The following is an 18,318-nucleotide window of genomic DNA, read 5'->3' as shown; positions in this document are numbered from 1 at the left end:
AGTTCATGTGATCTCTGGCATCCCAGTAAAGTTTACACAGATCACCCCGCTCTTGGGATTGTTTGTCCAGTAAAGGGCATACAAGCAAGTGGTCTGAGTTCATGGTTCCCGAATTGCAGATTTGGCACTCGCTAGATGGAAGGATACCTATTCTGTTGAGGTGCTCTGCCAAGCAGTCATGGCCTGTTGAGAGTCTGAAGTTTGCCACAGCCTTCTTACGAGGACTGTGACAAAATTTCTTCCAACTGTTTTGGATGTTAGCCCAGGGTTTTCCAGTGGATTTTACTGCTTGGTTGAGCTTTAGGTTGGTCTTAAGTTTCTCGGAAAATTGTTTTTTAAGGGAGTCTGGTGGAATCGGTTTATTACATTGTGGTTCGAGTGTCCCTTTCTTGGCTAGTTGGTCTGCCTTTTCATTGCCATTGATTCCTACATGCGAAGGGATCCACTGGAACACAATAATTTTGTTGGCATTCTCGAGAAAAATCAAATTATCTCTAATATCTGAAATAGTCTGAGTATCTGAATCATGGTTTATGGCAATTGCCTGGATAGCTGCCTTAGAGTCGAGAAGAATTACTGCTTTAGTGAAGTAATTGATCTTATTCTTAAGGTTTTCCTGGGCTATCGATATAGCGAAGATCTCTGCATCAAAATTTGACATATAGTATCCCACAGGGGCGCTGTGAGAAAAGAGCTTACTGTGTACTCCTGCTCCGGTGCTGTCTTGTATTTTTGAGCTGTCAGTGTACACTCTCGTCCATTCTGGTTCAGGGTATTGCTGTTGTAGCATGCATAATGCATTTGTTTTTAGTATTGTGTCAGGTATGTTTTTCTTACCCAAATCATTGATATCTAGTTGGTGCCTAACATCTATAAATTTGAGAGGGTTTGTGATGTTCTTGTTACAGATAATTGGCTCATCTTCTTGGAAATCATGCAGTAATTTTTCACATACCTCTAGAGGAGAGATTTGAGTCTTCATGGAACTTGGTTTACATTCATTCATCCATTGCGCTCTGTGGGAGGCTTTCATTTTAACATAAGTGCCAACTGCTTGTATTTTAATTTCAGTGGTAATTGGTGGATTAGAAGTATAGTATTGTAGGGCTATAATTGGGGTTGTCTTCACTGCTCCCGTAATGATTCGGAGAGCATTGTTTTGGGCTCTTTCCAAAGAGTCGAGCTTACCTTGTGCACTAGAAATTAACACCTCACTTCCGTATTTGATAATTGGTTTGATATAGGTGTTATAGGTTTTATTTAGAGTGTGTTGTGAGCTTCCCCATTTGGCATCAGCTAGTCTTTTCAGAATTGAGGTTCTCTTTTCTACTTTGTCTATAACAGTATTGATATGATNGGTGGATTAGAAGTATAGTACTGTAGGGCTATAATTGGGGTTGTCTTCACTGCTCCCGTAATGATTCCTACACCTAGATATGTGGTAAGGTTGCTTTTTCGAAGCTTACTATTATCTATTATCAAATCAAAGTCTGGATTAACACTCCTTAGAGAGTAGAATTGGTAAACGGTTTTATTTTTGTTGCTAATCATGTTATTCTCTCTGGACCAAGACTGCAAGACCTCGAGAGCTTTATTCATAACACCTTCAAGATTATTCCTTTGATCTTCATATGCTTGGGAGTTTTCTGCTTCCGTCCAAATGACAACATCATCTGCGAACATACAAACGTTAATACCTTATAAGCTTGTTAGTTTGTCTACCAAATCGTTGATGTAGATGTTAAATAGGGTACAGCTGTTTACTGCTCCTTGTGGTAGACCAACTTTGCTCTGTTTGTAGGTAGATTCCTGTTCGTTCCATCTTGTTTTTGCCCATCTTTGGGATAAGAACTTTCTGTACCATTTAAACATTTGTTTGCAAATTCCACAAGTTTGAAGTTTGGTTAGAAGTTTGCTTCTCCAAATTGTGTCGTAGGCTCCTTGAAAATCAACAAATACTGCCAAAGAACTTTTCTTTGAACTGAAACCGGATTTAATTTTGTGAACCAACTTCATAATTGATTTGGCGGTTGACATGTTGCTTCTGAAACCTGACTGTTCTTCTGCTAGGATATCATTTGACTCCAGGTAAAACCTTAATCTTGCATTTATCATTCTTTCAAAAGTTTTGACCATGATGGATGTCAGTGAGATTGGTCGGTATGATTCTATGTCTTTGGGTGACTTACCCGGTTTTAGAATTGGAATGATATTTGCTTTCAACCAGTTTTTTGGGAGGCTTGATTCTTCGTTCCAGATTTTATTAAAAATCGGTAGTAGGGATTCCCTCACTGATATTCCCAGGTGTTTCAGGAACTCAGGGAATATGTTATCGGGACCTGGTTGTTTACCGTATTTGAGGTCATGAATAGCCTTGTTCAATTCTTCTATTGAAAAGTCCTCCGTAAAAAGGTTTTCTGGGCACTTAAACTTAGATGTTCCTCTTTTTACTAGTTTGTTGTTTCTTTTCTCTTGTTTCTTTTGTTCTTTACTAAGTGACTACCGATCAAGGTAAAAATTATTGAATAATTTTGCTATCTGTCTTGAATCACTTATATATTTGTTTCCTCTCTTTATGGGGTGATTATCTTTTCGTGTATATTTATTGTTCAGGTTATTCATTAATTGATAAGCTTTGCGTCCGGCTTTCCTATAGTCTAAATCGTTTAGACACTTATTCCATGCTTGTCGTTTAGCCTCTAGGACTTTTCTCTTCATTATTGCACATTCCTTTCACCAATTGATTACATCTTGTTTCCGTTCGTCATTAGTTTTCCCCTCTATCTTTTCAGCTTCTCTTCTTGCTTGCTCTCTGATGTGTCTTTGTTCTTCAAGTTCAGTATTCCAAAATGGTTTGTAGTTAAATCTCTTGGAATGTTCCTTTTAGCACACTCTTGAAGGGCTAAGGAAAAAGTTGATACTAATTGTTGTGGAGTTGCATCAGTTTGAAAGGTGTTTACCTGATGTTCCATATCTTCAGTGAAGGCTTTCCAGTTAGCTTTTTTGAAGTTCCACATGATTTTTGTGTTACATCTTGTCGGTATTTGATTTGTAGTGATTAATGTTTTTATTATTCGGTGACCGCTTCCCGGATCTCCAATCACTGATTTTTTACAACAGTCAACTAAGTTTGCTGAAACAATAGTTAGATCAGGATTTGTAGAACTGCCTGAAAAGTGGATGAAGGTGTTTGGATCATCTTTATTGTTAAGGACAAGCAAGGCATTGCTATTTACAAGGTTCTTGACAATTGGTCTACTTGATTTTGATAAGTGTATCCCCAGTTGGGGGAAGCAGCGTTGAAGTCGCCTACAATTATAGTGTTACGGTGAGAAGTTAAGTAATTTAAATTTTTGTTGTTTGGAGGACTGTATATACCGAAAACCCTGAAAATAGTATTTTTGTTCCAAATGTTAACGGCTGCGATTTCTGATGTATCATGATTATTTATTGTTTTCAACACTTCAAAGGACAATGTCGGTTTGTTTTGCACGGCCACAAGGATACCACTTGCGATCTGTCTGCTCTTGAAAAGACCATGCATGGTGAAAGATTCTAAATTGTGGAACTTCATTTTGTCTTCTGTAATATTAGCTTCTTGAACGACCAGGATGTCGATGTTCTCCTCTGCGACTACTCTCTTAATTTCTGAAAACTTTGCAGAAGAAAGCCCTCCGGCATTCCACTGCAGGATAGAAAAACTAAAACTCCTTGCTCTATTTGCACTTATCGCCTTAGCCATCGCCGTTACTCATTTAGTACCACCCAGGAGGCACGTGTGATTTAAAGATATCACGGATGCGAGTAACATTGCCTCCCGCATTTTGCCATATATTCTCCATTTCAGGCTTCATTTTCCACCCTCAGAAATCGAACTGAAAAATCTCTCCATCTTTTTATGGTTGCTAATATAATCAAGAAAAGTAGTTATTTTATCATGATCATGTAAAGTCTTTGAATATTATTTTACATTTTGTTAATGTATATGGTGCTTAAAAATATTTTACATTTTGTTAATGTATATGGTGCTTAAAAATATTTTTGGTTGCTTAAAAAGTACTTTAAAGGTGGTTATTTTTGTTGAGAGATTTGGCTATGCGCCCTGAACAACAATGAACAAACATTCATATTTGTGCTAGAAAAACTTGATGAATTTTAATAGTTTTATGCAATGAGTAATCATACTATCTGAACTATATAATAAAATCTAATTTTAAATAATATCAAGAAAGGATGGTTAACTTATTTAATTAGAGTCATGAAAAAGTTATGAATACTAACACATTATTTTTTATGAGAAGAATTCTTGGTTTCTCTTGTTACAAAAAAATTTGTTACTCTTCTTACATTCTCTTTAAAAGATTTGATAAGAAATTTATGAAAGACATAATAAGTATAAATAAATTTTTATATGTTGGTGCATTTATTTAATTTCTTTGAAGCAAACTTGATTTTAAGAATTAACAACAGATGAAGATTCAACGCTTTTTTACAATTTTATCTTTCTTATAAAATATTTCATCTCTATTTTTTGGCCATTTCCTGTTTCCCTACTGGAATCATTACATTTATACTGTTATCAAATTTTCAAAGAATTGTATGTTTCAAATTTGTTTTCTCAAGAACAAATCAACAGATTTTGTCCAAATGCCGTATTTTCCAAATTCTGCACCTTATAATATTACATTCTTTGAAGTAACATAAAAATTTGTATACTTTACAATGAAAAAATATTCAGGTATTTTTAAATAAAGTAACAGAAAATAATATATATATATCAAAAATTATTTTTTGCTTCGGATAAATGATGCAAAAAAATTTTCATTTAACATTAAGTCTCAAGAAAAGTAATATTAATATTAAGGGTTCCTAAATTATTGACTGCTTTAAGTTACAACTAACTAAAATAATGCAACTTTTAATTTAATTAGGCAGCTTAACAGACCTCTTAATTCAATTTATTAAGCGGCCTGTTTGCCCATGTTAATCCTCTAAGGGAAAATAAATGTGAGTTATTATTTAACCTTTTATTTATTATACAAAATAATTACTCCAAAGATAATTCAAACTTTTCAAGATCCTTTTGTCTTCAGACATAACCTGCTACATAAAATTACAGTTTTGCTGCAATTAGTTTGCCCTTTAAATAAAAAAATTTAATTACAGCAAAACTTATTTAAGGTAAGACAGATGTTGCTCAACTTTAGGCATGAGTAGTACATGGTTCTGAAAAATCACCATTCTTTTGCTTGTGATAAAATAACACACCAACTGGGAAAAAATCTTAAGCTTGAAATAACTGTAAAACTAATCTACACATGCATAACATTTTCATATTATAGAAAGATCATTTTCATATGTAGATATGATCATTTTCATATGTAGATATGAGACATATGCATTCTGTGAAACTTATTGATTCATAAACATATCATTTACTGATTTATATATATTATGATTTAATTTGTATGCATTGAAAATTATACTTGAAACAAATAATTCCTTGAATTTTCCTTTAAACACAATTTTTCAACATTTTGTGTTCCATTATTTTAAGGCTGATCTTTATCAGAATGCATCTCTCCCGAGTTAGTGAAGTATCTTTGAAATTAAAATATAGCTCTAAATTATTATTGAACCCATATAGCATTTTTACAAAAAGGTCAATTTATTTAAATGAATTGATTGCTTTTTATTTCTCCAAAGTTTATAGCTCAGTTTGTGTAGTTAAGTTAATCGTTTCTCTGGCGATTCATTCAGAAATATGTAATCGTGTGCCTTCATACTTGCGACAGCTCACTTGCTTGATACTGTAAAACCTTTGTACAATAATCCCAACAATATTTTGGGGATCAAATAAATGTATTGTTGTATTTGTTATATTGAGGGCCTGCATACTTTGGGGACACAATAAGACTTTTTTTAGTTTTATATAGAGTAACTATAAATATTTTTATATATATTATAAGAAATTAATTTACAGAATGTTAATTATGGTTAAATATTAAAAATTATTTGAAATAAATTCAGAAAATAAGATCGTAAACATACCTGAAAACTGTTTTTGTTGAAAATAGTCTGATATTTTTGTTTGATTATTATTTTTTTACTGTTATATCAACCAACAAAGTATGCCTTGATTCCAAAACACCAAAATGATTTTCATTTGTGAATGGTGCCCCACAGCTTTTAACATGAAGGAAATGAAATCAATTAAGAATGTTACTTCTGTGATTTCTTGAGAGATAAGTAAAGCAATTCTAAGAAAGAAAGCTGCCCTGGTGGTCAGCAGCGAGTCTTCTCTTGTCAGGAAAAATGGCAAAAGATGATTTAATAAGATTTTTTATATTATGTGACATCCAATAATAAATAGTAAGGTTGAAATTTGGAAAAAAAATTGCTTCAGAGCGTAATATTGAGAGGAGGATAACATTAATTCATATGCAAGTTTGTGGGGACCACTAAACATTATCATAAGAGTTATTCTGGTATTGGATATTGTAGTAGCGAGAGTTCATCTGTTTTTTTATCAATATATATATGTATTATGTGTATAATATAGATTTTTTTACTCTTCATGTATAGGTATTCTCACAAGGATGCAATTCAGGTTCGCTTGCATTTTCTTACAAATGTGTTCTCTACAACTGGTTCTCCTGAAATATTTCGTAAGTATCAATTGACCTAATTTAGCTTCTGAAAATCAAACCTTTTAGGTGTTTCCTTCATATCAAATTTTACAGCACTAAATGGTCCTGTTAGTCAAAAAAAAAGGGGGGGGAGACCAAAAATCTAGTGAAACCATTTGGGTCAGTTATCTGAGCAATAAGTTTGATGAACATCGTAAATTTCATGTATCATTTTAGAGTACCTTTAACATTTTAGTTTGCTAATAATCTTTAATTCTACTCTCTCTAATGATCTTCTGTCAGGGGCTATTGCTTTTAGTTATTTTTCTTTATCTTCTTCATGGTGCATAGCATTATTAAAAGGTGCTTATTTTCATTTTTTAAATGCCCTTAAAGGTGCTTTTTTTTCATGGGGTGATTTTGCTTATTTATTTTCCCTTTTCAAAAATGAGATTTTTTTTCTCTTTACCATGTCGATTTTTGCTCTGTATTTATGCAAACTAGTGGTTTTCACATTATTCTATTCAACGTTTTCACAATTCATTCAACCGCAATCCATTTCGGCGTGACGTCGGTCTGTAACGTATGATAGCGCTAATCATGATGCATATTTGATTAAATATTTGAGAGACTGCATGTGCGTCTACTGAGCTGGGTTCTGTAAGATTATTGCACTCTCATGTGCAACTCTGCTGCAGTTTGCAAGATATTCTCAATTTCAAACTTTATTTCGCCTCCTCTGAAATCGAACCAAAAAATTTCTTGATCTTTTTATAGTGGCTAATATAATTTTTAAAAAAAGAGTTCTTTGTCCAAAACTAGTTATTTTATCATGATTATCATCTTCGAAAACTATAGAAAATGAAAATGAAATGTGCTTATTTTTTATTGAAAGATTTGACTCTCCACTATGTTTAAGAGTACCTTTAACATCTTAGTTTTCTAATATTCTTTAATTGCACTTTCTCTAATGATCTTCTGTCATTAGGTTTCATGTCTATTGGTTTTAGTTTTTTTTCTTTATCTTGTATTAAACCATGCTGAAAATGGAGGCCCATACACATTCAAACTAATTTAGGTTTAAAAAAGTCTTCTTTTTCTCATTCTGAAAGTTAAGACTGAGTATACTTTCAAATAAGTAAAGCATAAAATAGGAATTTCGGATCTTAACTGTTAAAAGCATTTTTAAATCTATTTTTGATAACTTTTTTTTAAGTTTATTAATTAAATCTATTAGGGTTGTTAATTATATATTTTTTAAGTTACAAAGTTTATATTTGCTCTTTCAAAAAACAGTCATTCCTTTTTTTTTAAAATAGTTTAGTATACATTAATTACTAAAAAAAAGTTTTGCTTCATTTGTCGATTCTATAATCAAATAAATTTAAACTTCTTTACTTGTTTAAAAAGAAATCGACAAAAAAAAGTCTTGAAATTTTTTTTTCATAAGTGAAAGTTTTGATGTTTCACATATTGACAAAAAGTAAATTTCCTTTCTTGTATTAGTTATATCACTCATAATTTTAAATACTTAAAATTTAATTTATGCTACTAGTTTAGAACAAAGGTGTTGACATAGTAAAATGTTCCTTTTTCAATCTTATGTTAAGTAAAAACTTGTGATTATTTTTTTTATTTATCTTGTTTGTTCAGTTATTACCCCTGTATCAGAATTTTTTCGGGCTTTTTGCGACAAACTTCCCTAGCACTTATATTTTGTTTTTAAATACTTTTAATTATAACAACTACTAATTTAAAGTAATAGAAACTTTGTTTTTACGGAAGAAAGTATAGAATAAAAATTTTAAATTGTGAAAGTAATATTTTTTTAATTCTAAAATTGTAGGCGATATTCTCACATTTTGTTTGCAGATAATGCAATTTCAAATTTTGTAAATCATTACACATAGTAAAATTCATAAAGAAATTAAATGATAATGAATTAAAATTCGTATATAAATTAAAAGTCTTAAAATCCGTGCAGAACTCCCAAAATAAAGATGACGTGACTAGGACTCTTTAAAAAGGACATACTGAAATAAGTATAAGTAAAATATGGTTGTTCTTTTAAAAAAAGAAAAAATGAAAGGAGGAACATCATTTCTAGACGGAACTATCTTTTAAACTTTCCTGATTTCTGAATTTTTTATTTTATATTATTAATTTAAAATTTCAGCTGAAGCCAGTTACCAATTTTTTTTAAAAAAAAATCTCAAATGAGAATAGAAAAATCATGATTATTTTTTTCGTCTCTGATGCAAAATAAAAACATCTTTCAAAAAAATTCTGTAGAAAAAAAAAACACTTTTTAAAAAATTATGCAGAAGGAAAAACCAAAAATTTTCCCTTCTCAGGAGAAATCTTTCTGCAAAAATCTGTAACATTGTGCGACAATGTCACCGCAATTCTGCCCTGGGGGTCATTACTTACGTTTTCTTGCATAGAATTAAATAAAATTTATTATTTGCATGTGTCTTAATTGTTCGCTAAAAGACTCAAATATATGAATAGGACATATTTTATTAGGTGACCACATTAAGTTTAAATTATGATACATAATTGTCATAGTTATGATTGTTTGAACTCAATGATTAAAAAATTTTAAGTTATAATTAATACTTTTGTATATTCATTTCTAGAATTAAATCATGAACAAGTTGATATATTATGGCAGTGTTTAGCCCAAGATACAGAGTGTGCAGATGAACTTTTTGGTTGGCTTCTCAATCAGGCAAAAGGAAAAGATCAATATGCTATGAATATTTCTTTGTTTAAGCATGTTCTCCTTGAAAAGGTATGTTATAACACCTTTGTTGTATAGAGATGATTAATACTTTGAGTAAACTGCAAGGAAGTAACATTGCTATTATTAACGCCATACTATTGTTGTATTAATTAAGTTTAATAGCATTCTTAAAAAGTACCAAAAGGTGCTTACCGTATATTCCGGCGTATAACGCGCACTTTTAATACAAAAAATAACATTGGAATTTACGGGTGCGCGGTATGCGCCGAATGTAAAAAATTATAGATTAAAAAAATTTAAATATTGAAAAATACTTTTATTTTAAAGAAATAACATACCTTTACCTATATACTTTATTGATTTTCGTTATTACATAAATAGTTCATTATATTCGTCTTCCGTTATTTCTTCAGGCACGTCATCACAATCTGTTTCATCTTCATCATCTGTGTTACCCTCATCCAAAAATAAACAGTCATCTTCTGATCCGTCCAGATTATTTGAAATGCTGCATTTTTTGAATGGTTTTCTAACCATCTCAGGCTTAATTTCATCCCATACTTTTAATATCCATTCGCACACTGTTTCCAAACTTGCATGACGCATATGTCCTCCTTAGTAAAGGTTTTCTCGCCCTCCAACATCCAAGTGTTCCACTGTTTTTTTAAATTGGCTTTAAATTGTTTGTTTAAGCAGACATCCAATGACTGAACTAATGGTGTCAAACCGCCCGGAATAACTGCCATATCGGTGTTACATTCTTTCAACAATTTTTATGTATTATCTGTAAGATGGGACCTAAACATGTCCCACACTAAAAGGCTTTCTGGTTTTCCATTGATGCTAGACAAGATATTGCACATCTACAATCCAAATTTTCGTGCGCGTTGTACGAAGAGTATATCTTAAAATTTAAAAAAAGTTATTAGAAATTACGGGTGCGCGTTATACGCCGGGGCGCGTTATGCCCCGGAATATACGTTAAATTAAAAAATTTTTTAAAATGCCTTTAAAGATGCTTTTTTTCATTGGGTGTTTTAAAAAAATGCTTAATTTTTCCATTTCCAAAATGATATTTTTTCTTTGCCATGTCTCTTTTTGACACGAATTTTGCAAAAAGACATTGTTCTATTCAAAGTTTTTACAATTCATTTTACCCTATTTCGGTGTATGTTCAGTGTAAAGCGTTTTCATTCGGTTCGTAGGTCCGTATGAAAACGCTTTACGTGTTTGATGAAATACTTGCAGGTCAGTATTTTCATATATCGAGCTGTATTCAGTGGTGTTAAGATGAATTCTTAGCCTCTCATGTGCAACTCTACTGCATTTTGCTGGAGATTCTCAATTTCAGGCTTCATTTCCGTCCTCAGTAATGGAGTCGAAAAATCTTTCGAATTTTCGCTAATTACGGAAACTAACTAAACGTAAAAAAAAAAAAAAAATTCCTGATAATGATTGAAAATTTTATTTCTCTTGTTAATTTCTGCATTGGAGAAGTGCCATCGTCTTCGTCACTGGCAAACTAATGGTCTTCTTGTGATATTCTATTTATAGATCAGTACTATAATCTTCGTACTTGACTTGGGGATCATTCACTAATTCTGTATTTTTATGTAGATCAATACAAATAGGGAATCATTAGGGAAGTGTTACAAATTTTGCATCATAATTTTTATTTCCGTTTCCATGGCTTATTTTTTTGCAGAGCATCTTCTATCTTTTCAGAAATATATAGGAGGAAAAAGTGGATTTTTTTTTTTTAATAATTTTTTTTCTTTTCTACGATTTTTCTCTCCTAATAATTATGTATAAGAAATCTGTTATGTAACAGAATAATTATATAAGAGTGACTTAAAATTAGTTATCCAACTTTTATGCTAAAAAATACTTAATTTAAAAAAACTACAGAGAAGTATTGTTATTTGTACAAAGTAGTATATGTGGAAGAAAATGACATGAAACATTTAAATTATCTCTTTCTACTAGCTGTAAATAAAATATTGCATTGTTTGATTTAAATTTATTTATGTGATATCAAACCGACAAATTTTGTCTCATTCTTTACAAAGTAATTTAAAATATTTTTCTTGAATATAGCTGCTGAGATTTAATTTCTTCAGTGTCTAGTCTGTAGTAATTCTATTATTGTTTTGAAATAATATGAAGTGTTGTCAACATGTTTCATCAAAGCTTTGATTTGTGTACGAAAAAAAATTTCTAACGAGAATCTAAATTTAAATAATGAAAGTTTAGTTTTATTTGATTTGGGATTTGCCAACCCTGCTGTAAATGATGAATAAAATTTATCATGTTTATTTTATTGATGATGTATATTTTTGAAAAGTAAACAAACTGTAAATATGAGTGTATTAAACACTTTCTTTTTGTTTTCAAGATGCCTCAGTTGCCACCTGAATCTACTAGCATGATGGCTTTAAATCTTTTGCAACAACTTAGTAGTCTTGCACATTTAGCAACCGCTTCCTATGACACTCCATCTTCTGCTGCTGATGTAAATATATTCTAAAATTATCACAAATTTCACAAACAAAAACATCTTAACTTGGAAATATTACTGTATAATCTCAGAAATTGTGATTACTCTAGAGTTTGGGAAATTCCGTATTTTAGATATTTTACTTTAACTAATACAGGGTTACCACTCCATAGGAAAAACATTGAAAACCTAGAAAATACAGGGAATTTTGTTACTTATTTTTGTCTTTTAAAAAATAGTGACCACTCAAAGCGTAATCTATGAAATATTTAACACTTGATATTTCAGCTATACTAAACCGTTTCAATTACTATAGCAATATTTAAGTATATCCAGCAATTAGAACTAATAAATATAGCTCACACAAAAGCACAGTTATTGTTGTTTCCTCTTAATATATTGTGTATAATATGTACAGGGAAAACACAGGGGATTTTTTTTCCTTCAGATTTGAGTGGCAACCTTGTAATAGCAATTTTTGGCAACCAAAATTATTGTGTGGGGGGGGGATTGCGTGATTTAAAAGCTATTCATAGCAATTCGTATTTACGTGTTTGTAAAATCCTATTTCACAATTTGTATTGACACATTTTTAAATTTGCTGTTCATTTTCACACGATTTTAAAATCCAATATTGTGGTTCATATATACACGATTTTAAAAATCCGACATTCCGATTCTTGTTAGAACTAAGATTTTTCTTAAGTTAATTACTATAAAAGTAGTAATTTAGGTTGGTAGGTAATTAAATTATAAATCTTATTTTTTTTAAAAAGTATGTTGCATACGAAACATGTATAACATATGAATTGATATCGATTTTTTGCACATGAAATTTTCAGGGTTTTTCGCCTTTTGTCACAATCACTCCCGTGTATTACCATTTCACCTGGTATTGAGTGTGTTTATTTTGTTTTGAATTTCATTCATGGTTTTCATTAGGTGAACGGAATGCAACAGCTGTGGGGAATTGCTCTCCGTGCATTGAATACTGATGTGAGTATGGCAGCCATCCAATATCTGAATAACTATTACATTAATGGTAAGTTTTGTAGGAATAAATTTCTTTTTTCAATTCTTACTATTAGTTCACACTCTTCCTACGCATATCTTGTTCAAATAATTTTTTTTTTGGACATGTAGTGGAGGACACTTGATGTTAATGCAGTTTTTTCAAATATTGATTCATTCATTAAATAGGGATGAGCGAGAAACAAAGTGGTATTTTCTGATTACTTAAACCTTAGTCATTGTTTTAAATTTTACTATAAGCGATTCAGCTATTCACATATTTTAAGGATAACATCAGTAATAATTTCTAACTTATTTATTCTATCTATTTGAACAAAAAAATAGTTTATTGCTCACATTTAATTATTTTATATTCGCTGTGTCTGATAGATTCAATAAAGAACATTACGTGGTAGCACCCGATTTATACTTTTCTAGTCTGATACCACACGCAGACCTGCCAACTCTCCTGCTTTTGCCTCAAATCTTCTCCGTCAGAGTGTTGTCTCCGTCTTTTTTCTATTTAGTGCATGATAGAGCGGAAAAAAAAACAATTTGTGCCATTTCCTTCCCAATTTGTGCTTCAGATGATGCTGGGCATTTATTCAGAAAAATGTTCCCCGATAGCAACATCGCTAAAAATTACGAGCGTGCGTGAACCGAAACAGCAGCAATAACCGATGAAATGGCAAAATCGGAGAGGAAATGTATCTTGGATACAATTAGGCAAAATGTTTTTTCGCTTTCTATAGATGCAGTTTTTGAAATAATGCTAAATCAGCAACATCTGCAGTTTTAAAACAGTAGCAGTTAAAAAAAAATAATAAGAAATACATTTATAAAGTATTTTATTCATTATTGACATATTTTGTTAATTTTGAACCTCTTCCGAAATTTTATAAAATCAAAAGATGTGTTTTAATGTAATTCTATAGAACCTTACAGTGTTTTCATTACAGAAAAAAATGGGAGAGAATTTCTCACCCTTGCTCAAAAACAGGGTGAGATTTCAAAAAGTTAAGTGAGATTTCTAAAAATTAAAAAAACACGAATAGACATAGAAAAAATTATTTCTTTAATTATAATACATTTTTAACATCTTCTAATTGAATATTTTTGATGCATCATCATATGGAAAACGTTCTATACCTACCTTTTCATCAGCTATTATATTTTTTGGCTGAAAAATATCCGCATTTGTTTTGTTTTGACTGTTTCTACAGACATTTGTTCCATTTTCATTTGTCCGTTATGGAGTAGAAGATGTGGCCTTAACAAGGTATTAGTCCATTTTACATTCATGCACTCAAAATGTAAACGTCTTACATGAAGAAACCTTACCTACGGTGAAAACATGGTTGCAGAGAAATGTGTTCTGAAAGGGGTTCTGTAGTTCTGGGGGTGGTGTTCTGCTGTTCGCACCGGTTCTGAATAATACTGGTAAATAGGGAAGCTAGATAACAAGGACTGATGTTCAAAATAATGAAAGATCAAGGAAGAAAAGTGAAACGGATTTTATTCAAAATGGCAAAAGGCGAAATTTTTTCCAAAATTCGCGCATTTTGAAATTGATTAATTGAGTGCACGAACTTCTCGCGTTAATCATTTTTTATTGCGAGAAAAGAAAAAAATATGCGAGATTCTCGCGTTCTCGCGCTGTAGTGAAAACACTGCCTTATATTTTATAATAAGAATACATATCTTTATTAGTCAGTGTTAGAATCTTATTGTGGTCTATTTTATGTAGTATAAATAACATATTTTGAAATAAACTTTGTAGGAAATGTGAATCAGGTTTAATTTTCAATATTGCGCTATGTCGTGAAAGAGTCTCCTGCTTTTTTATTTTCTAAGGTTGGCATGTCTGCACACGCCTTTTTTTCTTCTTCTTTTCCAAGTCCTATTATTAGTTCACACTCTCCCTGTAAATATTTATATATCTTGTTCAAATTTCCAATTGTTTAATTAAATACTTTTTATGCATCAACTCAAGTTCATATACATTTGTGTTTAAACTTGTAGTCTATGACACTTGATGTTAATGCAGTTTTTTCAAATATTAAGTCATTCATTAAATTTAATTAATTTTAAATTAGATTTAAAAATAAATTTAGGGAAAACTTTATTATTTAATAAAAAGTAACTAAAATAAAATTTTTCTTTTTTGACCCTAAGTAGGAATTGACTTTAAAAAACTTTTCTTTTTATGTTACTTGTTTTCATGCAATTTTAATTGCTAAATAAATTTAATTTCTTCTACAGTTCATCATGGGACGCTTGAAAGAGAGGAAGAATTCATTCAACATTGTATGGATAATCTAATGAAAGCATCTGAGCAAACTAAAGAAGTAATATATGTTTTTTTTCTTTGTCCACGCCACTCAACCATACGCGAGCACATCGTCCATTTTTTTTAAGCTCTTTATTTAAATACTCATGGTAGGAATGCTATGTAATTTTCATCCCAGTGCAATACCTTTGCTGGCACCCCTCTCTCCTATAGTTTGTTTAAAGTAAGAACTCCCCTAGCCTTTCGTCCGGACCTATGGCGGTGACTATAGTAACAAGGTATAACTATTTCAAGTAGGGGTGTTGGGGCACTGTTTAGCACAGGTTTTGACTCAGGTAGACAAGATAAAGGGAATCTTTTTCACCAGTCCATTGTGTTAGCCCCTAGAGTGAAGAAAAGCTACCCTCCCTGAAATGTGCTATTCTAGTTTCCATGGCAGCAGACGACCTTATACTTTGTGGCCGGAGGAGTTCTTAACGTAGACAAACTATAACTTCCATACCACAACCCACGAGACTTTCAGCCATGACTGGTGTAACCTGTACCTTGTTGCGCATGCACTGGTTGCTTACTTGGCTGCTGGGATTGAACTTAAACCACCAGCAGAGTGAGCGGCAGCATCACAGAAGCTCTTTATGTTTGCCTTTATAATGACTTACAATAGTTTAGGATAACTTTTAATTTTAAGCATCTTTTAAAAATTCTGCTGAAATGCAAAATTCTTTGTTCTTCATATATTGGTTTATTGAAGAAAGATTGCAATTTATATTTTAAAAGAAGCGTACAAATTATGGTGAGCTAGTACCATAAAATTTGAATAACTCAAATTATTATCGAAATTGAAAAATCATGGTGAGTTAACAGTTAATCATAACTGTAAGGTACCTTGATACCTTGCAGTTACGATATCTTACTTACTCTCATGTGCAACTGCTGCATTTTGCAAGATATTCTCCATTTCAGGCTTCATTTTCCACCCTCTGATTTCGAATTGAAAAATCTTTTGTTCATTTTATAATGGCTAATATGATCAAGAAAAGAATTCTTTGTCAGAAACTAATTATTTCATCATGATCGTATAAAGTCTTGAAAATTATTTTGCATTTTGTTAAAGTATATAGTGCTTAAAAATATTTTTTGAGTGCTTAAAAAGTACTTAAAAGGTACTTATTTTTCGTTGAAAGATTTGGCTATGTACCCCGCATTTTATTCGTTAAAAGGCATCATTTCTCTTATTGGAAACAGTCTTTATTCTACACTTTTAAAAATGGCAGGGTGCTAGAAACTGAAAAGTATTTCCCTCTAAAAAAGGAATATTGTTCACACATATTTACCAAAGACTTCCAAAATATCCAAAGCTCTTAATTTTATCATGAAAGAGAATTAATTTGAACAAAATTAATTCCTTCAGCTAAATTCATACATTTTATACACATTATTTTTTTATTGACACATAGTTTTAAATTGAACGTAATTGTGGAATTTTGAAAATGTGGTGTGTCGTAATATTGACTTGTTGAAAATATCAGTATTTTAAAAATGATGTCAAAATGATTGAAAAATAAGTAATTGTAATAAATGCCGCAATAGAAAATTAATGTGAACTAGTAATGGAATCATTGAGGGAAAATGTGAAAATTGCTACCTGTAATATCCTATTAATTGCATCGGAAGGAAATGTTTAAGAAACAGCAAACAACTACCAAAAAAATGATCCATCCATGACCTGGATTTATGATAGAATTGATCTTAACTGTGCATGTCAAAAATTAACTTTTTAAATCAAATAAAAATGATCAAAATGAGAATAAAACTAGTGGAAATGTCCGAAAGTGGCATGGATTTAGGGAGTCATTGCGAATTGAACGTGCCAAAGTGACAACTCAAATTTGAAATTCAAATGGCGTAATTCTGCATTAAAAATATCAGAGTTTGAAGAACCATGTAAAAAGGACCAAAAATATGATAAATAACTATTGAAATAGTATAACAAAAGTATGTAAATGTTGATGGAATCATCACACATCAAACACCTCTAAAAGTGATAACTCAAATTCCAAATGTGAACGTTATAATAAATTTTACAAAAATGTCCTAAAAGTATAAAAATCCATGTATCGCACATCACAATTTGTATTCACGTGATTTAAAAATTACACATCGTGATTTATATTCGTCCGATTTAAAATATGACACATGGCGATTTGCATTCAAGCAGTTTTTAAAAATTCACGCATCACATCTATCTTTGTGTGATTTAAAAATTGCATATCATGATTTGAATTCACTTGAATTTAAAATCACAAAGTGCGATCCGTATTCGTGCAATTTAAAGATTCCTACAATGAGATCCATTTGTGCAATTTAAAAATTGTTAATCATGAAACACATTCACATGTTTTAAAAAAAGTATACATTCTAATCCATATTAGTATGATCAATGTTCAGGTGATTTAAAAATCACACGCGATCCGCGTTCGTGTAAATCAAAGGATCACACACTAATTTTTGACTATGCTGATTTTGGTTTAAAAAAATTTCATGTTAATATTTTTTTTCTGTTTACAAACATAAGTTCAAATGTTTTATTTTCTAACAACTTCAATAGAAATAATTTTCTGTTTGATTCTCTGAAACTTATGTTGCATAGATGTTTTTGTTTAACAAATTGTTTTCTTTATGATAGGCTGAAGATAGTAATTTAATGATTATTCAGAGAGCTTTACTGTTGCTAAAAACTCATATTGAGGCGTTCCGACGAAGGTGAGAATACTTGTCTTTCTTTACTTTTCTTTTTTTTGGGGGATCACAGATCGCAGACTTTTAATGTTTTGTGTCCTTATTTTAGGTATGCATATCATTTAAGAAAGTGGCAGCTTAATGGTCGTGGTATGAATAGTCATAGATCAAGTATTCTTGAAAAACAAGCATCAGTTCTTAGAATAATTTGTCAACCAGCAGGATTATCTGAAAAGGTAATGCAGTATTACCTATCCTCTATTACTTAATGGAAATTTTATTTTGTATTAAATATTATCAGCATATTTCTTTTATCTAATTATTTAAAATGCATATTTATTTAAATATGATATAAACCTGCAGAACAAAATTCTCAAAAGTTCTTTTATTTCTTTATCTTTTTAAC

At 31.0% G+C, this 18,318-nt stretch overlaps 1 protein-coding gene across 1 annotated transcript in view; it reads left to right on the top strand.

Moving 5' to 3' along the window:
* Positions 1-18,318, top strand: part of LOC107450126 (ubiquitinyl hydrolase 1 puf) — a 172,789-nt gene that overhangs the window by 40,091 nt on the left and 114,380 nt on the right. Inside the window, exons 15-21 of the mRNA XM_071186397.1 lie at positions 6,586-6,668; positions 9,269-9,423; positions 11,771-11,887; positions 12,815-12,914; positions 15,146-15,231; positions 17,860-17,936; positions 18,022-18,148. Of these exons, the coding sequence (XP_071042498.1) occupies positions 6,586-6,668; positions 9,269-9,423; positions 11,771-11,887; positions 12,815-12,914; positions 15,146-15,231; positions 17,860-17,936; positions 18,022-18,148 (745 nt within the window). The remainder of the gene's footprint in view (positions 1-6,585; positions 6,669-9,268; positions 9,424-11,770; positions 11,888-12,814; positions 12,915-15,145; positions 15,232-17,859; positions 17,937-18,021; positions 18,149-18,318) is intronic.

The sequence above is a fragment of the Parasteatoda tepidariorum genome, chromosome 1 (assembly GCF_043381705.1).
Source record: "Parasteatoda tepidariorum isolate YZ-2023 chromosome 1, CAS_Ptep_4.0, whole genome shotgun sequence".
Lineage (NCBI taxonomy): Eukaryota > Metazoa > Arthropoda > Arachnida > Araneae > Theridiidae > Parasteatoda > Parasteatoda tepidariorum.
The sequence above is the reverse complement of the archived record's forward strand: the minus strand, read 5'-3'. Positions and strand labels throughout refer to the sequence as shown.